At 38.1% G+C, this 25,782-nt stretch overlaps 2 protein-coding genes across 3 annotated transcripts in view; one reads left to right on the top strand and one right to left on the bottom strand.

Moving 5' to 3' along the window:
* Positions 1 to 39: 39 nt before the first annotated feature.
* On the bottom strand, positions 40 to 13,499 carry TMED5 (transmembrane p24 trafficking protein 5). 2 transcript variants are annotated; one of them, XR_015222354.1, is made up of 6 exons: positions 13,311 to 13,499; positions 11,958 to 12,055; positions 11,099 to 11,282; positions 8,886 to 9,133; positions 5,762 to 5,823; positions 40 to 76 (listed from the first exon to the last, which is right to left on the bottom strand). XR_015222354.1 is itself a non-coding variant. In XM_086617092.1 (4 exons), the coding sequence occupies exons 1-4, from the start codon at positions 13,497 to 13,499 to the stop codon at positions 8,915 to 8,917; spliced, it is 690 nt and encodes a 229-aa protein (XP_086473218.1). In that variant the 3' UTR covers positions 7,057 to 8,914. The 2 variants fall into 2 exon arrangements, 1 of the variants encoding a protein (XP_086473218.1); XM_086617092.1 differs by lacking the exons at positions 40 to 76; positions 5,762 to 5,823 and having other exon boundaries at positions 7,057 to 9,133.
* Positions 13,500 to 13,938: 439 nt separating this feature from the next.
* The window catches only part of CCDC18 (coiled-coil domain containing 18), a 22,559-nt gene continuing 10,715 nt past the window's right edge, over positions 13,939 to 25,782 (top strand). Inside the window, exons 1-12 of the mRNA XM_086617111.1 lie at positions 13,939 to 13,965; positions 14,852 to 14,999; positions 15,177 to 15,333; positions 15,578 to 15,745; positions 16,670 to 16,779; positions 17,663 to 17,791; positions 20,373 to 20,469; positions 21,235 to 21,356; positions 22,606 to 22,915; positions 23,912 to 24,015; positions 24,124 to 24,284; positions 24,965 to 25,185. Coding sequence (XP_086473237.1) covers positions 14,869 to 14,999; positions 15,177 to 15,333; positions 15,578 to 15,745; positions 16,670 to 16,779; positions 17,663 to 17,791; positions 20,373 to 20,469; positions 21,235 to 21,356; positions 22,606 to 22,915; positions 23,912 to 24,015; positions 24,124 to 24,284; positions 24,965 to 25,185 — 1,710 coding nt within the window. The 5' untranslated portion in view covers positions 13,939 to 13,965; positions 14,852 to 14,868. The remainder of the gene's footprint in view (positions 13,966 to 14,851; positions 15,000 to 15,176; positions 15,334 to 15,577; positions 15,746 to 16,669; positions 16,780 to 17,662; positions 17,792 to 20,372; positions 20,470 to 21,234; positions 21,357 to 22,605; positions 22,916 to 23,911; positions 24,016 to 24,123; positions 24,285 to 24,964; positions 25,186 to 25,782) is intronic.

The following is a 25,782-nucleotide window of genomic DNA, read 5'->3' as shown; positions in this document are numbered from 1 at the left end:
CGTTCTGGCAATGAGTGCGGTCATTGATGTTCATATGATCTAGGTAATATATTCCATTATTTTCCATGTGAATTAGCTGTTTAAAAAAAAAGCAGGATCAGAACATTTTGAAGTTAACTCTACTAGAAATAACAATTTGAAAGTTACTGTGGCACACCGATTGTAAATACTGTATCCCAGTTATAAACCAAGTTGACAGGAGTCACACACAAGATTCCTACATATCTGTAGAAACAGTCATATTTTGATAAATGTAGTGTGAACAAAGTGTGTTATTGCACAGGGTCAACAAATAGTTTGTTGCCATTTGAAGTAACATTACTGATTTTTATGACAACATTACCTCTTTTGTTTTTATGAAATGTACCAAGTTTTAAATTGATAAGTTTATTTTACTTGTTTTTTTTTTAAAAAAAAAAGTTAAAGTCTCTTGCCAGTATTAGATGTTTTTTCTTTGTCTGCTACTTTTGAGGGGGTTTTAGCCAAAGAGTAAACAGAAGAATATTTTTATTTTGGTGGTTATTCACTGTACTGCATAAGGTTAGTTTTCTTACATGATTACAGTTTACCACCAAAATAAAATTGTGACATTTACAAATGACAGAGTGGTTTAAAGTGTACTGCCTGGGTTAGTACTTGTTTATTCCATTACTTGATTATTTGACTTTTTCTGCTCATCTTGAACATCTTGAAAAGGTGATTTTTTTAATTTTTTTTTTTCCTGTCACCTTATAGCCAAAGGAAGCAGCAAAAGTGTTTTTTTATCCTGTACTTGTGTTTTGGCTGACCGGGTAATATTAGCTTTATAAAAACGCTAATTAAAAACTGCCACTGCTGTTTACCTTCACTAAAATGTGTGGTTTTTTTCTCACACCCTCAGCTATTAATTTAATGTTGCCTTGCCTATAGCTGCAATATTTTGATAACACAGCAACTTCTTGTTAATTTTTGAATGTTTGTATCTTGGGATAATGCAAACTGTAAAACCTTTGTAACCTTACTCACACCGTCTGTATCTGTCTTTATTGTTTCACTTTATTGAAGTCCTTTAATTCTAACTGAACACCAGCAGTATTTTTCATGAAGCTTCATTTAAAGATAAATATTGGAATGTACTTGGGGACTTTAGGCGGGAGGAGAAAATATTTGTCAAACTTAAGCTGTCCATAGACTTAACTATTGTGAATGTCATTGTTTCATTTTATTATGGTGGTTGAGTTGACTCTGATGTTCAGTTTGTATTTTTGGAATTGTTTTTTTTTCCTTAGAATTAAAAGACCAACATTAAATGTGTGAATTTTTTGAGAGAGAAGAATGAGTTTTGATTCTATATTCTTGTGATGTACATACTTGATGGCCTCCTCCCATCCATTGTTTCCCTATCTAGCTTTCCTGTTACTGTCCTGGAGACACTTGCCCTGCACATAGACACTAACTAGTGTTCTGGCTATTCTTGAGGGATACATTGTTACAAGGTGTCATGTACTGGAAAATGCTGCAATAGTGCTGCCGAAGATATAGCTAGAGTAGTAATTAAAGCACACCTGCAAATGCTTTTCTCATTTTATGTGAATTTCATTGTATGTAGTAATGGAGTGTCTAAAGGAAAATACAAATATTGCTGTACGCAATGATTTCATTTGGGTATGACTTGATCATTGTATGTATGCATGTGTGTAAATATATGTAACTCAGCTTTGTTGTGGTCACTGCTTTAGAACCATTTCTATGTGTATCAGATTCAATATTTTTCCATTATCTATTATTTGTATTACAGTAGTATGTGGTTGGTGAAGTCTTTCTTGAGGCCATTCTGAAAATGTAGACATCACATGAATGAGACAGCAAAGGAACAATGGCACATTACTGGTCAGAATTGTAAAATAATCGTCATGGCAAGCTACTTGTCAAATCATTGTTCTCAACAACTTAGATGAATTCTGAATAAAAAACTGCTTTTCTATGTGTAACAGGCATTTTGAGTGAGATTACAAAGGAATTTTGAAAAATCTGTGTATGATATGTGAAATGAAAGTCAGTGTTTTGATTCAACATGAAGACATAAATAAACCAAAAAAAGGCCTTGAAGGTGAAGACAAGCAGTTTGTCTAGAGAGTGGGGAAAAGATAAGTGGATAAACAGAAAAACGGTTACATCTTTGGAACTCTACTCAAGGGATCTTTAGTGTTATATTTTAAAAGGAAATTGGTGAATTGAGATGGAACATGCCAAGGCTGGAGATGGAGCGATAGTCAGAACATAATGATAAGGATTAACTGGAGAGGAGCATCAGTTCAGTGCTCAGAGGGAAGAGGATGAATCTTGCAAATGCTATGCAGGTAACATTTTCAGGCTTTACACTGTCCCTTCTCTAGTTCCCTCACATCTGCCTGAGTGACAAGTAACACTGCAGCTAAGGGTATGATGGCAGAAAATGGTATTTTCTAAAAATGGAGAAAAGGGTTTAGGATGGTGAATTGTGCTTGGTCGATGCTGAACTTAAGCTGATGGCAAAACACTTGTGGAGGTGTGAGATGAGATCCTAGTTTAGTCAGAAGGACATAGTAATGCATGAGGGGGAAAAAAACTAACAATTGGCTGCATGATAACAGAGACTGGAAAGGAGGAAGATTTAAATAAAACTCTGAAGATTATCAACAATGGTTGGAAATTCAGAGAAAGGGAAATAATGAACAATTCTAAAGGTTTTCAGGCTGTAGAATGGTAAAATATATTGGCAGTGGTAGCAGGAGGAAAAGGTGAGCCTAAAAAGGGGAAGATTATAAGGTAGAACTAAGAATTGATCAAGATAACAATACAGAGTTCCTTGGTTAGGGAAAGTGATGCTTTTTGTAGAAAATCTACACTCAGAACTGTCCTTTTTTGAAAAACTGACTAGGGAGGCTAACTGGCTTGTTGCAGAAAAGTGTGTATATATAAATATGTACATTTATGTGTAGAAATACACAAGTCCAAGTAATACAATGAGAAAGAGCTTGAATGTATTCAATAACAATAGGATTTTAGTATTTTTAAGGAAATCTTTAAGTGGGCTCTGAAATGTTTATTAAAAGGCAGCCTTTGATAGACTGTAAAAGAAGAAAAAATCTTGCTAATTGGATCCTTGCTGCCTTTCCTTTCATGCTTTTTTTCTCTGCTTGTGGTAATTAGCCCAAGTATTGTAGGTGCTCACCTACCTCACAGTCATTTAGAGGTAGGTGCTGAAGTTTTAAAATGGGAACTCCTGTTTGTTTAGCTACTTTGTGCCTGAGTCTGCTTCCTTCTTCCCAGTCTTGTGGTGTCATCTTGTGGGAGAGAAGTGACTGGGAAGAATGATTTCAGGAGAGGCAGCATAAGTGTATAATGGCTGAAGAATGCTCAAGGCTTTGGAGGTGGGGTGGTGGAGTCTGGTTCTGTCCTCCTGTCCAGAGAATGCAATCAAGATTTTTCACATTAACTGTTGGGAACTGGGGTTGATGGAACTGTCAGGTTTGTTTTTGTTTTGTTTGTTTGTTTTTTGTGTTGGTTTTTTTTTTTTTTGTATGGACAGCCATGGGTATCTTTTCACTTGGCTTTGATTTTTTTTTTTTTTAAACTACTCCCTGAAATCCTCCAGCATAGTGAAAAAATGACCTTTATTAGATAGTTTATGTCGGGTCCTTTAACATAATGTTGAAATAAAGATATGAACTACAGATACATGCTTTTGTCTTGGCAACTCTATGCCTTCCTTATACACCTGTATTCCAATTTGGCAGGTAGCAGATGGAGAGTGAAGAAGGACATCTTGTTTCCAGAATCTTGGTTACTCAGAGACAAAAGGGATTTGTGAGCTGTATGGGTTCCACATCTTACTAACTGTCCTCAGCTATAGCAATTGATAGTGTGAGAGAAGATGATGGAATTCAGATGCTTCTGGTGAAACTTAAGCAGTGTGGGTGTGTTTACTATTAATTTTTAAAAATTACTTTTATTATTTTTATGATTCTATTATCTTTACCTGTGACAAAAATCAACAGTTACCTTAAGTAAATTGTTGGGTTTGAAAACAAAATCATACAATAAGGCATATAGCTTTTGATCTGCTTTGCAATCATTTACAAATATGGTGCTTGCTCACTTCTGTGAGCGTTCCTCCTGTATGAAGTGAGTCCCTTTGACAGGGTACTACTGGAGCAGGGGGAAAGCATGGAAAAGGAAGGGCTTTACATAAACCTTTTCTTAGCAATAAGAGTTATATGTCTCCTGTCTGCACCAAAAGTTGGTAAGTTTTAAAATGAAAGTCTTAAATGGAATTGTTCTCTGAAACTAGGGAAGGCACAGGAACTGTTTTGTTTTTAAAGACATGGGATATAGTTCCATCTGCTTAGTTCTAGGCTGTTTTAATTAATTGTTAAGGATAATGAGTCTTTAGGACAGATTGCCATGTAAGTATTTATTTTAAAAATACTCAGGAAAGGGAAAAAAAAAGTAATTGCTGTGGCTGGTTGAATAAAATTTCTAACAAGGTGGTCTGACCACCATAGCACATGGCCATGGACTCAGGATAGTGCTGCAACCTGACAAACGCTGAGTTAAACAAGGAAATGCTGCGCTGCTGAGTATGTGAGATGCAATGGACTTACGCCAGTCTGAGGTACGAGAGTTTTGTGTTGTACACAGGAAGAAGTTAAGGCAGAAGATGTCATTTCTCACAGCGTGCACTTTGAAACACCAGGAGAGGGAACTTCTGCATGCATTTCTGATGCTTTTGTCCAAAATGGCTTTTCATTGTTTTCACTCTGCATTTTCAAAACAAACCACTGTTCCTTCTACCAATCTGGCAACGTAATGTTGTGCCTTAGTATTTTATGATGTCTACTTCATCGATTCAAAGTACAGTACAAAAAGGAATTTCCTGTTTCATTATTTGAACAATGTGGTTAGCAGGCTTCCGGACAAGCCCAGGTTTCCTGGGAGTCTTACGAATTGGTAAACAAACTCACATTTGTCATGTGCGTTACTTCACTAAGCTGAAAAAAACTGCTCCAAAATTTTGAGCTTTTAGTCTCAAGATCTTGCATATTCTCTTATGAATAATGTGAAACTATTAGGTATTAATAACTAATAGTTACAGGATTATTAATTGCTACAGTTTGATATTCTGTGAATAGTACTTTCCTGTTTTCCTTCTATTTTTTCTCTAGGTGTTTATTTTTAATATATTGACTATACTTAATCAGAAATGAAAACATTTATATTGTGAAATAAATTGTTTCTTTAGAGGAGGAAAATATAATAATGGAAGCACTCACTGGTCATCAGATGATATCAGTTGATGTTTTTTGAGTTCAAGTGTCAATTTGCTGCTGTCTCTGTGGTATCGCAAGCTCACAAATTCCCATAATCTATTCCTTGGGATGTTTCCCTTTTTTTTTCTTTTTCCCCCAAGTGAGAAACTTGGGACTTGGTTCAGTTACTATCAAGTAACATTCAACTAGACAGATTCCCGAAGTGCTGATTTAGTATCAAACTATCTTGGCTGATTTAATATAAAACTATGTTGGCTTAGGCTTGCCTGAGGGTCTTGCTGTCTCTTGCTTTGAACACAGAACTTTACTGGTCTCAGGAACATTACTGACCTCCACTATAATTTTGCATGAGATGTTATTGCCTGCGTAACTAGAAGCTATGCTGTTCGTGTGTAGTAAACTGCAGGTGCAGTATGGAATGTAAATATTAATTAAGGTGCAAATATTGAAAAAAATAAATTGTCTCATACCTGATATGCATGTGATAAGCTTTACATAGGTGTTAGATCAGAAAGACACCAACTTCTGATCTCTGTAACAGAAAATACATATAGCTTTTAAGTTATTTGCATTGATGATTTTGGGTTACAGGGAATAAGAACAGAATTTGAACACTGCATGAAGAGGAAATTAAAAAGCTGCATTACTAAAAAAGTTCTTGTTAGCTTAGCATCTTGATCTCCTGCAGCATTCATAGGTAAAGCATTCTTCTTTCATTATAAAATGAAGTATAAAATGAAGACTACAAACAGGTTTAAACTTCATTTATTGAAAATCTGAGTTTTGCATAATCTTATTCAGCATCTGCAAGTCTAAACATTTACTTCTGAATAAAAAGTCCATTAAGAAAAAAAAATTAAATTCTTCATTGTAAATTTTATACAATCAAAAGCAATCTACTCTTCAAAATCCAAATGAAATTTAATTTAGCTGGAAGTTTAAATCCTAAATCCTTCACTTATGATAAACATGTTCCAGCTGCCAAAGTCAAAGCACAGTTACCTTTAGTTATTCCCTGTTTCATTTTCTGTAATGAACCTTGAAAGGGGAGAAAATGCAGTTACAGCTCTTGGTTGCAAAATAATGATTTTTTTCCACATGAAGTCTGCTGACAATTGTTGTGTTATTTTCCTTCTACCAGAGACTGCTATTTGTAATCGGAGAAACTGCTGCAGTTCAGTCTCGTGTCTTTTGATCAGAGGAGTCTGCATTCAGTAGCAGCTTAAACTAATAGACCGTACTGTTTCACCACTGAAAGTACAACCACTGTCGGAGAGTCACAGCAGAGCAGCTGAGAAGCCTAATCCCCTGAGGTACCCTTGAAAAACTTGGCAGAGCTTATCTGTTGGAGGTCTAAGCTGAAATCTAGAATCTAGTAGCTTTAATATAAGAGGTAGATGTTTTGGTCACAGCTTCACAGAGCTGGTTCAGCACTGTGCAGATGGTTTGTAGCATCATGCTCATGGTGATGCAAGTGAAGATAGATCTCCTCTTCTAGCAAAAGGGGCAGAGCCCTAAGAATCAAATTTGCCTGTCCTGAAGGGACCTGAGCAGAACCTTGGTAGTTGACTTCAGTGAGCTTTGGCTTATGCCCTGATGTAGATACATGGTATGTGGGAGATGTACAGGGAAAGAGCAGAAAAATATTATTTGCCACTCTCACAGACAGAATTAATTTTTCCTAGACTTTGTCCTGATCACAGAAATAAGCCTTCCAATTCCAGGCAGTTTAGAATAGAAAGCATCATGTGGATAAAGAAGATACGCAGAACCCTAAAAGGAAACAATTTTATTTTGGACACAGCTTTGCAGAAAGAAGTAGTAGCTCAACAGCCTTTGGAGGCCCCTATAACAAGTTCTGTAAGGAATACTTTTGCTTGTAAAAACTTTAGAAATATTATTGCTAGGTTCCATTGTCTGAAGTTGAAGCTGAAGTGCTGTTTCTATGTACTGTAGCCCTTGTTAGCATCTGCTTCATTTGGACAAAGTGTTTCTTCATGCATCTATTGACCCTGTGTTATCTCCACAAAATAATTTTTAATCACAAAGTCTCAAAGTTGCAATTCTGCTGTTCATACCCAGATGACTCAACAAGTACAACACTAATACATACGTGTTTTTTAACACACTTTTTTTGAAGTGTTTTTTTAAGAAAGTGTTTTTTAAAAACACTTTTCTGATGAAATATAGTTTAACACATTTATACAGGAAATTTCAGTGACTAGGCATATTGTAAAAATTACTAACTTTGAACTACTAAAAAAAGTTAATTCTTACACACCAGGGGTTTTGGCAAAAATTCTCTACATTGTTAAAAGCTACTTCATCTAGAAATTACAGATTACTGATTTGAGGATAGCTTTGCCTTAGTTAAGTGACATTACATATTCAGTTGATGATAAATTTTGAAGCCTGTACTTTTTGCTCCTATAATTCATGCCTTACTCATATAAACAGCTAGATAAAGAAATGCTGCTTTCATGAACTGAGTGTACTTACGCACCTAAAAGACTTGTGAGGTAAGCAAAAAGGGAAAGTTTAGGTGAAGAGCTTTGGTTTTTCATGCCTATGAAAAAGTCATCCTATTAACTCCTGCATTAGTCATAGATGTAGTTGACAAAAAACGAATAAATTAGCAAATAAGAAGGATTTTGAGACTACAAAAATTAATGTTAAGGTCATGTTTTCACATACTGTGACAGCCCCCCTTTTATTTAAAGGGAAATAATTTTCAATAAATCATTTCTCATTATTATCTATTACAAGAAGTTACAGTAACTAAGAGTTCACAAACAATACTTCAAGGTGTGTGTGCATTTGTTTATATACCATATAGTCACTTGTCTCTTGAATCTCATGAAACAGGCAAAAAAGAAAACAGAGTTGTACAAATACAGGACAAAGATTTAAGAACAGGAATTGCACCCATTTTCTCCAATTCTTTTCAACACTGACTTGCTTTCACATTAGTGGTGCTTTTTTAAAGTGCTGATGTTTGTCAGTCATCTATATATAAAAAAAGTTCTTTTTTTTTTTCCCACGATGTTAGCCCAGTGTTTCTCCATGATGCTGTACAACAAAAGCTGAGGATGTTTCAAAACATGTAAGTAACTTTGAAGATAAATGACAGTAACTACAGATTACCCCTGTAGGCCCCAATCCTGTAAACACTTAGGCACATATGTAAATTCACTTAACATTTAACAGCAAATAAACCAATGTCTAAGTTACCATTTAAAGTTTTATCTGAACATGAAAAAGAAGACAGTATTAACTTTACTTTGCATATGCACCAAGCATCCTGTGTGCTATACATAAGTTAGTCATTAACAAATGCTACAAGTACAAAAAAAAATATATTGTTAGTAGCACTTGTAAAAATGGAAGAGCTTGGGGCAAGGCATTCTGTTGATGTTAAAAAACCCAAACAAACAAGACCACCACCACCACCAAAAACCAACCAAAAAACCCAACATGAATTGAAAACCTGATGTCTATTGCCTGTTCAAAAGAATATGAAAGGTCATGGGTTTTTTTTGATGGTTTTTTTTTTCCTCTTTATTGTAGTTTATTGCTCCCCCTCTCCCCTTATACCTGTTATATTGTTATGATCATACTGAATACTAAGTTCGACTTTTCCTCTTATCTTCAAAGAGACTTTTCAACATGTAAACCTGAACGGCTGACACCACCACCATTACTCCCAAGTTGACCATGGACCAGAAATTCACTCTGTCAAAGTTGCTTTCTTGTATGTTTCGGTCACGAGCCTCAAATGCTCTGAGCAGCGTCTGAATCTGGACACTTTTGCTTAATCTGGTTTTGACATTGTTGATGGATTCCTGGTAAGTAACAAAAGTATTTTTAGAAGAAAAAAAGAACACCTGAAATAAATTTATAGCTTGCAACACATAGAAAATATTACTACTGTATTGACAGTTATAATTTAATTTCTTGCAAGTAGACAGTTAATTTCCCTTTAAAATATATACCTCATCACAGAGTTTTTGTTGATTTGTCTAGCCTGTTTATTGTATATCACCTAAAAAGGCTTAATTAACATAGTATTAAGGTTCTATAGTAATTTGGCTTTTCTCTTTTAAAGGCTAGGGAGGTGAGAGAGAAATCAAACCTAAAATAATTTTTTTAATATTTCATGTGTCTTGGGAAACTTGTGATTTCAGGTGTTCAGACAAGTAAAAAGCAATGATCTCTACACAGCTAGTCTCAAAACAAGTTATGTAGTAGCAGACAAATGTAGGGTTTTTTTCTGCTGCTTTTTTTTTAAAAAAAGATAAACTCAGCAATAACGTTTTCTCCAAGGACATTTCCTCTGTTGCATGTTTAACAAATATTTCAAAAGAGCTATTTTTAGAAGCCAAATAATTTTATGATACTAAAGTTCGTATGTTACACAATGAGAAAAATAATGATCACCGTAAAAGCTTTAAAAATAAGACACAATTCCCTGTTTTCCCCAACAAATACATTGTTTATCTTTAAAAAGTTAAACTAACAAGTGTTTATATAAGTCCTCACAGAACCTGCAAGTAAAGTAATACTTGATTAAGTAAACCATGGCATCAAATACTGTTAACTTTACAAAAATTACCTACCTTATAAGGCCCGTAAGGCTCTCAAAGAGAAGTTCTGCATTTCTTTTTCTTTTGGAAGAGATACCAGTATGTACACATGTAGTTATCAAATCTATTCAAATATTGCTTGTGATTAGTCTAACAGGGATTTTCTTCAGAATTTCCCCTATAAACTTTATTTTTTCTGATTGTCTTGATTGCCAATTTTAAAGAAGATCTGGACAGCTTTTCAGATTCCGTGTTTGGTTTTAACTATTCAAAAAATGTATCATACACCTATAAAAGATTGTAAACCTTAACTTTGTTTTGTTATTTAAAAATCTGCATTTTGTTTATTGCAATAAATAGAACACAATGTCTTTCTCTGTACTAGTGTATTCAGTAAGCGTAGGTGAATGTTGGTTTGATTTGTTTTTTTTTTTTATTTAAGATACCTGTTCTCTGTAGTTATAAGCAAACAAACAATGGCTTACTGCATCCTACCAAGCAGAATAGTGGTATAGGAATACCAAAATATCCTCTACTTCTAGAGTAATCTCAACATTTAATGATCATGAAAGGAAATAAAAGCTTTGACTTGGCAGTAGTCTTCATCCTACATCAGACAGAGTCAGCATACAGTTTAAGCAAACATTACCATGCATAGAATGTCTGCAAAGGTGAACCCGCTGTGTAGTACAGATTAACACCTGTCCTGTTTATTAGTTTGAAAAGATGAAATAAAATTTGGGGGGGAAAAAATAATATATAAATTATTGAAAACAGAAATATTAATCCATACACTGGTTGGGGCAATTCTGCAGTGAGAGGCTAACACAGTATTTCAGTTTCAAACATTGATAGAAATCTATGCAGTGATTCCAACTACATCATTGGCATTAATCAATACTTTAATGATAAATACTAATTTCACTGCTAAGGAAAATGTCCCTTTTAGCAGTAGGAAGAAAGGAAGATGAATTGGAAACAGACTGACTTTGAGAGCTAGGCAGTTTCTTCTTGCTGATTTGGAGTCTATTCTAAAAATATTGTCAATCTTCTGTGTAGAAGCAAGAAATCCATGGTGCTAGGCTTCATGTTACCAGTAAAAGCAATGTATGGAACTGGAATAGTTTCCAGGATGACATACCAAAACAAGGCACAATGGCTAAATGACGTTGAGGTTTTTCCTAACATTCTTATATTGAAAAGAATTAAGGATCAAATACTAACCAGAATATCTTCCAATTTCATATCTAGGAGATCTGTGCCTGTAACGTACTTCTTCCAGTCTTCCTGATCTTGTCCGTCTTCTCCCATATTGTCCAGGATCAGTTCAAAGAAAATCACCTTTTCAGAAATGGTACTGAATGTGTTGTCAAAACAGAACATGTAATCCCCATCTTCTGTTTCCACCCTGCGTATATAAGCAAAATGTCATTAATTTAACTATGCTTTTTGTGCTGGTTCTGAAAAAAGAGTTTTAGTAAGCAACCTTTCCTTTTTAAGACTGACAATCATGCGTTTAGAAATAACTGCATATGGTTTTTACATAAAAATAATCTAAAGACATTACAAATTACAGTCACAGCAAAACAATCCCACTCACTCTCAAAGCTTAAAACAATGAAGATCATGGCTTACTTTCATTTTCCTTTATTGGGATTTTGAATCATTGTTAATAATTACAAAAAAGCTGTAATATGAGTAGAATTCTTACACTCTATAGTAAAATTACAATAATTACTACATATTTTGATAAAAGGACTGGAAAAATAGGAGACACTTCAACTTATTATTTATATGACTGACAAAAACTTGTGATATTAGATATGGAGAACTTTTTCAACTCCACAATAATTATTTTTGTTCACTGTCCATTAACAGCTATCACTAAAATAAAAATATCCTTCACTTCATGGTAAGATGTATGTAAAAAGCATTCAGTGTTTATAAACAAGGTAATTTGTATTCTCAAATTTCTCTATTAGAAAGTTTTTTGTACCTTTAACCTTTAACTTAGTTATATTTGTTAAAGAAACCAGAAAAGTACTTTATGTAACACTTCTAAGTTTGAAGATTTTAAACTTACGTATGAACTCCATCTGATTTTCTTTCATCAAAAACTAGAGTTTCACCTTTTGGAGACAGTAGATGAAAATCAACATCTAATCCTGCTCCATCTAGAACCTGTGAAACAAACAAACAAAACCCCTTCAATCAGTGGAATTCCTGTTTGCGTTGCTGATGACAACTTTTTCAGGTAAGGGAACTGACACAGGAAGAATCTGAAAGCTGAATCTGTCTGTATGAGTTCACACCAAGTTAACCAGAAACATTAAAAACTGGTTCAACCCAAAGGCGTTTTAGCAATTTCAAATCTTAATCTAAATATGATGCTAGGCTGGACTCATACTGAACCTTTCCCTAACTGTTTTTAAGAATGCAATGCAGTTTTATCAATAGGCAGGGTTAGACAACCTGTAAGAATACCAACAGCGAACTCCAGCATTTCTATGACACATCATGGATCTGCAAGTACCAGCGCTAGTTCAGTAGTCGCAAAGACATTTTACAACAAAGATCTCACTTTTATGTACATACAAATATGAATTTGTACAAGAACACAATCTACGTGGTGATTATCCCCAAGATCTCTTTGCTGGGTCAATTAACAGTGTAGAAGACAGCACTAGACTTCTTATGCCAATCAAAGCTGTACCACAGACCTTCTCACCTTTAACGCAGATTTAAAGCCTGAATTCTCCCAGGGCATTCTCACTTCCCAAAGGCAGAAGGAGTTAAGGCCATTTAGCTGTCTAAGCTCATGAGCGTATACAGTACTACCAAGCTGTGCCCTTTGAACTGTATAACGCGGTTACGGTTGTATTGCTGCATGTTGTCCTGTAGAAATTCCCTACAGAGAAGGTAATAACCGCATAAAGGGGCAGAGAGGGACCATCTTCATGGCTGCGGCGGCGAGCAGCAGGCAAGGCGCGCACTCTGCCCGGCCCGGGACGTGCGGGCAGCGGGGCGGCCTCCTGCCGCCGCGGCTTGCTGGGGAGGGCTGGCGGGGCCACCCGGGCCGCTGGTCGGGAAAGGCACCGGGATCCCCCGTCTTCCCCAAGCGCTGCCCACTCGCAGGGCCGCTCGGGCGGAGGACCGCGAGGCGGCTCCAGCCGTGGCCTGGGCGAGGGCCGGGAACCCCCGGGAAGGCGGGAAGGAGCTCCCGGCAGCAGAGGCGGGCGGTGCCGCCGCCGCTGGTGGAGCCTCGCCTGTGTGAAAGGGAACCGGCAGCCGAACCGCCCCGTCCCGCCCACGGCCCAGGGAAGGTGGCGAATCCGCCGCGGCAGGATGCGGAACCCCCCGGCTCCCTTCGGGACTGCCCCACGGGGACGGCCCTGGCCGGCCCGCAGCCGCGCCGCCCGGCCCTGCCCTGCCCGACCTGGTACTCGAGCTCCAGCGAGGCGTCCCTGCGCATGGGCTGGTAGAAGCACTCCTTGCGGCCAGCGGGAAGCGTGAAGGTGAAGTCGCTGTCCAGGGAGGGGCTGAACTCGGCGGCGCCGGGCGGCGGCAGGAGCAGCGCGAGGCACCCGAGCGGCAGCAGCAGCCGAGGCCGCCGCAACGGCCCCATCCCGGCGACGCCGCGCAGCGAGCGAAGGGTGACGCCGGTCCCCGGGCGCGCGGGCGGGGCTGAGCCCGCCCCGCGCGCCTCTGCGCCAATCGCAGCGCGGCTCTCCGCCCGCCCACAGTGCACCGCGGCGGGTTGGCCTCACCTCTGCGCGGTTCGCGCTTCCGCCTCCCAGGTGTGGCGGGAGGGGCTGCGCCGTCGCTGCTGGCCGCGCGCATGTGCCGTGAGGGCGTCGCGGAGAGGGCGGGCCTCGTCTGCGGCGGCCCGCGCCGTTCGAAGCGCGGTGAGGGTTCGGGCCCCGGGGGCTCCGCGGAGGGGAAAGCGGGGTGCTCGGAGGGGGCCGCGGGGTGGCGCGGCGCCGTTACCGACGCGAATCTCCTCGGAGCCGAGGGATGGCTCCTTCCCGCCGCTCCCTGTCCCTCGGGGCGGGCTGGCGGCCTGGGCCCGTTGGTGGAGAGCACTGAGGCGGGTGAGCTCAGCGCGGTCAGCTCTCGGCCCTGTCGCTCCAGGCTCTCGGGGCGCGGCCTCTCCGCTGCTGGGCGCCCCTCGGGAGCGGCGACTGCCGTCGCTGAGACGCGCCGCCACCGCGCCGGCCGATGCTGCCCGGCCGCCCGGTGCAGCCGTGGCTGGGGGCGGGCGGCGCGGCGGCAGCGCAGGGATCCCGGCCGGGCCGGGGCGGGCCAGCGCCGGCCTGCACAGGCGGGCGGCGGAGGGACCCGCGCTGCGGGAGCGGGGCGGCGGCGGCACCGCCTCGCCCGGGAGCGTTGGCTTCTCTGAATCGCCTGTCCGCGTCCTGCTAAAACATCTCAGTTCCGATCTGCAAAGCCTTATTTGCTGGGGCGAAGGCTGCCCCTAGCTTAAGTAGCTTGTGTCCTCTGTGCTGTCAAGTCCTCGCTGCTCTGACATTTTTTTTAGTTTCGCTGGTCGCTGGACGGCGAGGCAAGTTTTGCGTGTTCGTTGTGTATGTGGTGTTACCGTTTAAGGCACCCTGCTAGTTGCATGGGACTTCTGAAGTAGTCGAGATGTGTTGTGTAACGTATTTTTGGCAACTAATGTATAGCAGGTTTTTCCAGTTTTCATAAGTGGCAATTCATGAAGCTTCTCATACTTCATGAATGCACACAGAACTCTCATTCTCAAAAAAAGGCAATTTGTACAGAGTAACTTTTATCTAGTGAATGTGGGAAGAGGTAGCACGCAAAACTTATGTTTACATTTGGAAATCCTGTATTTCCTTTTTGTATTTTTTCGCCTTTCTTTTTTTCTATTTGCCTTATTTTAGTATCTTTAAAAGTATAATTGCAAACACTATTCACCTACATTTAACAATGCTTTAATATTAAATATTATTTTAGCTATATCTGTGGTACCAATGGAATATAGTATGGGGACTTGCTCTAAAAGTGTTGCTGATGAAGACCTGCTTGCAAATTTACAGTCTTTACGGAATCAGCTGAGGAGAACTGAAAAAAACCTACAAACTGTAGAGAAAGAGCTTTCCAGGTATGAGTGTGTTTGGGAATAAGAACAGCCTGTCTTTTGTAGTGTAAAACTGTCTTACTAAGCATAATGGATTGTTGCATGTAGCTCCTTTTGTGCTTCTCTTTTGAATACTCTGTATAAGCAATTGAAGAATAATAAAGAAAAAATGATGTAGCAACTTTTTACTCTCCCTTCTAGCACTAGTACAAGTAAACATTATGGCCACTGCTTTGATGAGGCTGTGAAATTCACTCTGGAGGACCTTCTTCAGCCTAATTGCAACTATCGAGGCTTTTCCAACTGTAAGAAGAATGCTGGTAAACCATCTTGCCAGGTTTTTCAAAGAGAATCCGAAGTAAATATTGCACTTCATTACTTTTACTTTTTGTTTTTCTATTCTTTGCTATATTTATGAATTATTTTTTTTGCTTTTAAGGCTTGAAGTTCATACACACTAGCGTTGGGCAACTGGAGCACTGTTAAACATAATATGATTTAAATACATTTGTTCTGCAGGGTTTCCATTGATGTACGTATTGCTTACATATGCATAATAAGTGTGTGTGTATATATATGTAAAACTTTTTTTTTATGTCTAGTCTTACTCAGTATCCACAACTTCTGATAAAACCATGGAAGAAACTGAACGTCTTAAGGAGAAGCTGGATGTCCTTCATGAGCAAAATGCAGCTTTGGCTTCTCAGAACCAGTACCTAAAGAAGAGAGTGAAAACAATGAACTTTGAATTGATGCAGTCAAAAACAAGAGTATGTATCTTTAGTGTATTCATAAAAAAAACCCCAAAACCAAGCACAACGTACTGTTTTTTTGTCTTATCTTAATCTAAATTTATCTAGATTTATCTAGTCTGAATTTAATATTTAAACTTTAATATTTTATTTTTTCATAATATTCAGCAATAATCTTGGAACAGAATAGTTTGGAATGTGTTTCTCCGTGAGCAAAACAACTATATTAATTGTGAATTCTATATAATCGTGTTCCAAAGTTTAATCTAAAGCCAGTAAGTCCCAGAATGAAGAATACATTATGTAAGAAAATAGTTCAATAATGTATGTAGCGCTGTACATTCATGTGTCTAAGCCACATTAATCTTAATGTGAATAATAGTGGCACAGAAGTCATTTGTGTAGGAAATGAAAAATTATGTCCTTTCAGGCTGGATTAATATTGCTATTTTGAAAAAGTGAATGTGAGTTAGAAGGAAATATTGTGTCTAATAAATCATTATTGATTTAATATGCACTTGTATGTACAGTTTTTTTTCAGGACAACTATATTCTTGTATTTGAGTTATTTGTAACATTAATAAAATATAGCTATGCTTAATTGGTTTTGTGTGATAAATAATTTTTCCAAGACAGTACAGATAAGTAGATAAACAAAATATAGAAAGAACAAATAGAATAAAAACTTTCGGGGAAAAGCAAGGGACAAGAACAACATATAAAGAAATCACTCTGCTAGGCAGCATATCACGCTGGAATGATATTAGGGAACTGGAGGGGTGTTCAATGAGCAGAAAATTGGAGGTCAGTTTGTGTAATGAACAAGCATCTACAGTAAGGTTAAGAGCACTGTGTCATTCAGTAAGCAGATTGTTCTTATGCATCTCACCTGAAGGTATATATACAAGTGTTAATGAAAGCCCAAATATGTTTATATTTCAGATTTGTTATCTTGAATCGACTTCAGGTACACATTTAGTCACCATTCCGAAGTTAAAAGAACAGATTGTAAACTTGGAAGCAGAAGTTTCAGCTCAAGATAAAATTCTGAGGTAATAAGTGTACTTTTAAATCATCGTGTTATTGTGGTCTGCTTGCTAGTCCAGTCTCTTTTTCGGGATGACATAATTACTGGTACTGTGTGGGTCATGTAATCTGAGGCTTGAAACTTTCGTTTCAGAGCCATATGTAGGAGGAGGGAATTGTTTTATTTTGAACTGATACCTTGTATATGAGGAATGTACTTCAAGAAATTAAGAGAAACTGAAGGCTGGTAAAAGAAAACAGTTTATAATGTATGCTAAACATGAATGTGCCTTTATAACTGACTAGAGTGGTCGTGTGCTACATGACTGTGTATCTTTTCTAGAAAATAAGCATACATATTTTCAAACATGACTGTGCAGCATGTAGCATAAAGGATTCTTTCTTCATGAACGTATTAATCAACGCAAATGGCCAAATAAAGCTAATGTAAACAGTGTCCAGAGGCTGTCAGGAAGACGTACCTGGCTGTCGCTTTATCTAACAACCTCATGCTATATAATATTCAATTAATATCTCAACAGTCTGTCTTCACAAAACAAGTAAAAATACTTCATTTATGTTTTAGTGTGATTTCCCACGTGTATATCCTCACCAATCGTACCTCTTGCCAGAAGAATAGTGACTTCTATCTTCAGATCTCGTGACACAAAGTCAGCCATCTGAGTCCATGGCAATTGTGATGCCTGATGCCTATTGATGAGGTTTAGACACCACTGCAGACATGCTCCTGGGGAGTCTGGAGACTATGGGTGTTGTAAATCTTGTTTTTAGAGTTGCAGCATGTTTGACTAGCACTTCTCAAACCTTACGTGCAGAAAAGAACAACAAAAATCTGGTTTCTTTACAAAAAAGTTCCTATTTTTTAATTATGCTTTGTTTATTTGCTAGAGATACAGAAGATAAATTAGATCAAAGCCAGAAAACAGGAATGGAAAGAGAAAACATGTTGCAAAGATATAAAAAGGACTATAAAAATCTGAAAATGGAGTTAATTGAACGAAGCAAGCAAGGAAAGAGGTAGCTAAGTAATTTTAGGAAATCAAATACAGAATAATAGTGCATAAGTGTTTATTTCCATTGGGGGATGTTTGCTTTGTGGAATCAAATTATTTCTCTGCTTTATGAACATTATTTTTAATATGGGGAAATTCTGTGTGAAGATACTTATTTTTTAAAATCTTAAAATTTGCTGGTAGTTGCAGGCTGATGTTGTACAGTAGTAACCAGTTTATCACCTGTTATTTTGCCTTCAGAACAGATGTTCTGCAGTGGAGAGTTGAAATATGTCCAGAATATGTTTTTCCTGAATTATTTTTGACTTTGTGTCCTGATTTTGTCTGGGACAGAGTTAGTTTTTCTTTTTAGCAGCTAGAAGAGCTCAGTGTTTTGGTTTTAGTTGGAGATTTGTTATGAGAAGAACATTGATAGTGCACTGATGTTTATAGTTGGTGCTGAGACATTGAGGACCTTTCAGCTTCTCATGTTTTGTCAGTGTGCAGGAGCACAACAGGCTGAGGGGGAGCACAGCTGGGACAAAGGGTCCACAACTCCTCTTACGATTTGAACTTAGACCTAGGATTGAGGGTCAAATTGGTCAATGGAGTATTCAGTGTCATGCCCGGTATATAGATGAGGGTTGACCAGGAAGAAGTGCTTTTGCTCTCCTTGGGACTCTCTTCTGGGGGCTTTCAGAGTGCTCGCTCTCTCTTATTCTCTTTTTGTGCCTCTCATTTGTCTGGGATTGTGGTGTTGAGACTTACCTGTTTTGGGATTGTTTGCTGTGTGGAGACAGGCATTGGTCACAGGGTGAAGAGCAATTACACTGTACATCATTTGTTTGTTGTTAAATTGTACTTAACCCATCAGTGTCCTTCCCTTTTCCCCTGTAATTCTCTTCCCATTCCCCAGGGCTGGGGATGGTGAGCGAGCAGCTTTGAGGGGCTTAGTTGCTGGCTGGGCTAAACCAAGAGGCTTTGCCTTGCAAGAACCTGCAGTGCATACTCAGTGTGCAACAGTACTGAGTGCTGCATTTTTGTGGTTGGTGTCAGGACAGTGATGGAAGCACAATTCGAGAGAATGTTTTTATGTTATCCTTAATCTTACTTGTCTATATGGTACTACTGAAAAGAGTGCTGTAATTCCATCCCAATCCCTATTTCCCTTTCCTGTTACCTCCTTTAGCCTGATGGTTGTGTGTCTACTGCGAGGGTTAGGTAATTTCTTTCAACTGTTGGAAGTTGCCTTCTACAATCCTATCACCTCCAAAATAGAATTTTGAGAACTGAGACGAATAAATAAAAAGATTCCTACCTGCCCAGCTCATTTAACTGCATTACCTGGTGCAAAAATTATCTGAATTAATGACTTAGGAAAGCATTTCTTTAGCCTTTTGAATGCAAAACTCTTGTTTGGCTTGTCTATCTACCCACAAAATTACCTCTAATCTTCCCATAGCTAGACAAATGGAAATACTGTGGGGCTTGTGCTACTGGTGAAGAACTGTGTTCATTTATGTTCACTGCTCATTCAGAGCATGTGGGGTTGGAATTAGCTGTGTTCAGTATTTTTGTACTTTAGAAAAACTGAGCTTCTGCCAGGTGTTAAAGGCAACATGCAGTGTTATGGTTAGTATTAACAATTATTACAGTTTACTTTTAATCAGTAATTACCACCACTTACTATTCTTTGACCAAGCAAACTGAAGTGCTTTAGACTGATGCTATTTTGTTTGTTATTCTGAAATCCTTTTGTCCCCTTTTCTGAATACTTTTGCCATCTCCAAATGGGTAGTGGTCCTCAGACTGAGAAACACTGGTCTGAGGGTAGGCTGTACTTAGATGAGGCACTTTCCAGGCCCCGCAGTTCCCTTAGTGGAAGAGAAACAAATGTTACTGAGCAGCAGTAATTCTTGTGTGCCTCTTGTTGGGTATCCTTAACAGACTGCAAACCTGAGCTGTCCCAAGGTTACTGTTACAGCCTCTTCCGGAGTGATAATGACAGGGGAAAGTAAGAGAGGGGCAGGGCACGGAGTAATAGAACGAAACAGCAGGCAGTCTGAGTTGCTGCTTTGAACAGTTAATCACCCAATATCATGCCGGTCTCAGCTTCCTTTACTATTACTGATGCCATCTCTCCTGTATCTCCCAAATATCCTTTGATCAGTTTCTGTCAGTCTCACCATAATTCCATCATAAGAGCTCCCTTCAGCATGAAAATCTTTTCTAGTTCCCCTTAAGCAGTGTGAATATTTAGGAGCACTGCTATTACCTGCTTCCTTATCATGCACGCTATCTCAGTCCTTAAAATGGGCTTTTACTGGTAGAGACAGGAGGATGATTTGAATCAAACTCTTTCTGAAGGGGAATCAAAAAGGTTTATTTTTACATTCTTAGTCTTACTGGAATTTTGTTTATGTTAATATCTAAAAATTAAATTTAAAATTAATTTATGAAATTTTTTTATCTAGGGCTTGAAAAGTTGGGAGAATAAAGGAAGTTACATGGAGCAGTTAATTTATTAGCTATTTTTAGTATCTGGGGGGGACATTTACATAATGACTGAAATTTGTGATATTTAAAATTGGTATGCTTCTTTGCAGAGCAGAACAGCAAAGAAATGAAGCTTTATTGAATGCGGAGGAGCTGACAAGAGCTTTCAAAAAGTATAAACAGAAAATAACTAAAGAATTAGAAAAGGTAAGCGTTTTTTGTTCGCTTGTTTTGCCACACTTATAGGATTTTGCTTCTTCCAATAAGCTGCACAGCAAACAGCAATGGGTTCACCAGTGGGTCAATTGTTTCTGCTTATTGGTGGTCTTGAGAGAGGTGAGACAGGGTAAGCAACTCTTTGTGGTGATAACTTCAGTTATACAGTTATAAACTGTCTTCGCACAGTCTGGACAGTCTGCACCTTTGAGAGATCCTAATACTGTTGCTGTTTCTTTTGTCTCTTACTTGGCAGTTGGGAATTTTACATTTTAAAAGTATACGATCCTTTTAAAAGAACTCTGTTGATCCCATCTGTATAACCTGTTAAATGAAACATGAGCTAGAGAAGAGCTAAAATGAAAATGAAATCGTCTCTCAAAGTTCTAGTGTTCAAAACTGTTAATGCTTCCTGCCTTGTGGAAAAAGAAAATACAGGCCTGAGACAGTTAGTTCTTACAGACAATTTTTATTTTATTAGACTTCTTTCCTTGTGGAAGGAGATCACCAACCACAGATATGCCTTAAAATATTAAACCATAATAACATTACTTTTTCCCCAAATGACATAAAAAAAGGAAATTTCTTTGCCCTTCTCCTTTTCCTCACAACAGTGAGCAATAGAATTATCTTCAGGCTTACCAGAAAGGAAAAAAAAGAAACAGCGTAGTGTTTATAGTATTGTTTTAAATAAGCCTGTTAGCCGTGGAACCTTAGATTATTGTTGTACAGTAATGAAAAAAATTGCTTTTTAAGGTTAAAGCTGAAGAAGTAGCCTTGGGAAAACGTTTAATTAATTGTGAAAAAGAAAAAGAGAAGTTGAATGAGAAGTGTGTCAGCTACAGAAAAGACCTAGATGTCCTAGAAGAGCAATTAAGGTAATGCAAAGGCTTTTCAAAATTTCCGTGCAGTTATTTGAAAGAAATTGTGTATTACAACCATCACTATGAACGTGCTGCACAATTTGCGTAGTTCAAACCAAACCAGGACCAGCATCAGTGAACACTTAGAATCAGTATCAGCAGTACAACAGATAAACCATAATACTAAACAGGTAAAAAATGTTAACATACACTTAAAATTTCTAAATGCTTTCTGTAACCAATCCTTGAAAGTCCTAATACCACACACTGACACATATTCACAGTAATAAGCAACACCCCACCAAGCCTTCTAGGAGCATAAGTTCCCTTGCTCACACACTGGTTCTGTGGGAGATGTGGATACTCTGGCTTTGTGTTCCTCTTCTGCTGCCTATGTCTGCTAACGTACGTGCAGATGAGAGATCACCCTGTGAGTTCACCTACACTGCCAGGTGCGAGTTCCTACTTGTCACCCACCATATTGTCAGTCCCTAGCTAGAATGCAGCATGCTTGTGACATCCAGTGGGGAGGCTGCACTCAGGCACTGTCCACACCCATGTTTCTGTCTTAACAATGGTTCTTTAGGCCACTTGGCAAGGCTGGGCAGTGTGTGAGCACCCTTACGCTAGCTTCAGGCTGTTTAATAGCTCACTGCTGCTGCTGTTTGGGCTCTTTCCTCTAGACTGCTCTCTTTTCTCTGCTAACCTGCACTGGCTTTGGCACTCATCAGGGCCTTTGCTGAGCTAATTCAGTTTACTAAATCAACAGGTGCTTAAAAAATTGTATAATTTGTGGTGGGCTAAAAATGCAATTGGTTCACTGTGCAGTCAGATATGAGGGGAGTTTTGACTAGCTCAGTCTTAGTCTTCATCCATTGTCATTTTAGATGTAGTTACATAGTTATTTTATCTTGTTCTTAAATTTCCTTGGTTCAGCACATTTAAAGCTACCTCAATCTGTTTCCTGCCAGTGACCCTCATGATAGCACTTAAAACTTTAAGTTTCTTAAGAAGGAGAAGTAATTTATTCTCTCGTTTTATTTGCTGGTAGCAGTTTGCATCTTGGTCCTTAGGAACAGCGAAAGCATAGTAAAGCAGTGAAAATTTTTCTATCCTGTGTATAGAGCTAATCCTAGACTTTGGGAGGGAGAAAACTAGTAAAACAGTATAGTTACAGTGCGTTCTTCTAGTAGTTTTAATACTGAAAATCTGAGTCTACTTCTCTATGTTGAGCTGTACCTTTTACATGGCTATACTTTTTTAGGCATTTAAAGGAGGAGAATCATAGCACAAAAGAAAAAATTAAGACTCTAGAGGCAAAGAACACTGAAATGGTATCAATGCTGACTCAATCTGATCAGAAGATCATTGAGCTTGAGAGTGAACTCAGTGAACAAGAAATAGTTCTTAAAGAGAAAAAAGCTCTAATAAGTGAAAATGCAGAGCTGAGAGCACTTACCGCACAGCAACATAACCGCTTGAAATTATGCCGTCAAGAAATTGAAGATTCAAGGGAAGAGCTCAACATACTAGAAACCATTATTTTCCAGTTGTCTCTAAGTACATCTGAAGAGGTACAGTAACTGATACATCCTTACAAATTGTATTATGTGTCTTAAACAACTCTAACTGACATTGCATGGAAGTCCTGTGATGTTCTTGAAGTAATCTGAGTAAAATATCTTTGGTTTTCAAGATGCATGGATGAAATGTTTTCCTAATTTAAATACATTTAATTTGTTTTCTCATTCAAGAACAAGGAATAGGTGCTTCGGAATTGATTAATCAGCAAGCATTTAAAATTGCACTTTCTGTTCCTTTGTTCTATGTATTAATGCTTCAGATGTAGGTATATTCTCTAAAACATTATGACATTCTATTATATGACACTGAGTTGGTTCTCAGTGGAACAGTATGACATTTCCTATATGGCAGATGCATTGTGTCACACAGAGTCGATGTGTCAGCCTCAGCAATGGAGAGATTAGAGGAGGAGAGACGTTTGTAGGGACTTTTTTTTTGTCAGGAAAGAGAAGGCACACCTTCCCTAACTGCAAATGAACTTTTGTTTTACCAGGATGAACCCTGGCTTATGAGCTTGACGATTGTACTGGTGAAGCTTATCACCAAATTATTCTTGTAATTTAATGGAATATTCGGAAGCCTTCTGTAACTTGAGGAAAAAATGGTATTAAATGCAGTCATTGAATCTGAAAGGAAGGATAATGTGAGACGTTCAAAATGTGGAATTAGTGATAGTTTCTCCATTTACTTAATTTTTTGCAGTGAAAACATTCATGCTTCAGTACCCGTTCAAAAATACCTAAAGGAACGATCTTCATTTCCGAGGGCCTTAATGCTTATAACTTCTACTAATGTGAGACAAACCTGCAGTGCTCTGCAAGCACGTGCTTAGGAGAATAATGTTAAAGATCAAGTTATCCAAACTTTTAACATCCTAGCATATGTGTCTTAGAAATTATATGCTGGTATAACCCATGTATTATTCGCACTGTGAAGCAATAAAAAGGTGATTTTTGTATTGACCTTGGTTTTCCCTTAACTTTTAGTTTAAATGGCACCGCTTGAAACACCAGCTATCCAGTTCCTCAACAAAGGCAGCTCTCTCTGAATCTTCTTGTGAATCAAATAAACCTTCGATTGCAGACCTAAGGTATAACTTCTGGTTACTGAATTATGGCAAGAATAGGGAGAGAATAAGGTGGTATTAGAAGTAGCATGTAGAAAGAATGTTAAATAATTTTATCCTCTTTTATAATAGCATTAAACTGGCAATGAAAGAAGCAGAAATTCAAAAGCCTCATGCAAATTTAACAATCTCTAATGGACCTGAGCATGTTTCTAATGGTAATGAAGGACAAGAAAATAGCAGGTTATGTGGCCTGGAAACAGAGCCTGTCAAATTGATCGGAAGTCAAGGAGGTAAGCTTACCAAAACAGCTGTGCAGTTCTGTCTGATTAATCCACAGAATAGGTATTTTTTGGTGAGGTTTAAGTAGTTGAATAGTGTTTTTTTAAAATACATCTCTGTGAACTAATGGATAAGGTTTGGTTGAACACAGAGCATTTTGCCACCTTGGAATTCTGGAAATTGTCATGTTTTCCAGGCATGATATTCTTTTTCCTTTTGCTAGTTAAGTTACTTGTTCAGCAGTATGCAAGCTATGAGTTGTGTTGAAATAGAACCATGTATTTTTTTCTTTATGCAGGTTATGCTAGCGTCTCCGTATTTTCTTTGATTCTTTTCTCTGTATCCTCCTGTTGCAGAATTTCTGCAATTGCTTCTGCAATTTCTGTTAGGACTGCTCCATGAAATGACTTCAGGGCACCTATATAATGATTCTGTCTTCAATTGTTTTGTTTGTTTGGGGGGATGTGTGTGTTTATTTGTGAGGGTTTTGTTTGTTTTTAAAAGTCACAGCTTTCAGTTACATTACAGGGAAAAAATAAACAGTCTTGGGTCTGAATACTATATATGTTAGTTAAACATCCTGTCATTAAATTATATTTTTCCTCTCTTTGGTTCGTATGATTGTTTGCTTGAGTGCTGGTTTGTATGTTCTTTTATAAATTAATCTTAAATTTACTTTTTCTACTTTAAGAGAGGAGAAAATGCCAACAGTTGGAACTTATCAGCAAGCAGTTTGAAAAGGAGAGGCAAAGATTCCAGAAAGAGATAGAAGAGTTACGCACTAAACTGACAAAAGCAGATGATGAGAATTCTTCTTTGAAGACCAGCATGACTCAGAGAGCCAGCCAGTTTCAAATCATACAGGAGGACCTACTGAAGAAGGCTTCAAAAGCTAGTAGCTTGGAGAGAGAAGTAAGTTTCTAGCAGCACTGAAAAAATTTGTCACTTTTTCAGTAATCAAAGATAGTTAAGACAGTAGTTATGGAAAAACTGCAATTGACATATTAATTTTAAAATCTGGCTTATTTAAGCAATAAACTTCGAGCAAGCAGAAAAACAATTGTATTTTACTTCATTAAATTTTAGTGCAGTTGCCAGAGATTAACATCATTACCAGACAGTTACAAAAGAAAGAAATTCAGCTTCAGCTTGCTCTTCTCTGGTTGGATAAGTTAAAATCCTAATGTTTACATTCTGGTCCAGCATTATAGGATTTGCAGTATTTCCTCATAATTGCCATAAATGTTATAAATCTGTAACAGCTAATTTGCTTATATGGCACTGATAATTATCATGAATTGGATAAATTTGAGGTAAATTGTCCTGAATTCTTCTCTGTAAGTAATAAAGTTTAATAGATCATACAAAAATGAACAAACAAATAAATAATTCATTAAAAATACTAGGAAATAGTAGTAGCTATAATGGAATTGGTGGTAAGAAAGTACATACAAATAATTGAATAATCCCGAAACAGTTGTCTTCATGCCGTTTTATGCCATATTTAAT

The sequence above is a fragment of the Tauraco erythrolophus genome, chromosome 10 (genome assembly GCF_009769465.1).
Source record: "Tauraco erythrolophus isolate bTauEry1 chromosome 10, bTauEry1.pri, whole genome shotgun sequence".
NCBI classification, from domain to species: domain Eukaryota; kingdom Metazoa; phylum Chordata; class Aves; order Musophagiformes; family Musophagidae; genus Tauraco; species Tauraco erythrolophus.
The sequence above is the reverse complement of the archived record's forward strand: the minus strand, read 5'-3'. Positions and strand labels throughout refer to the sequence as shown.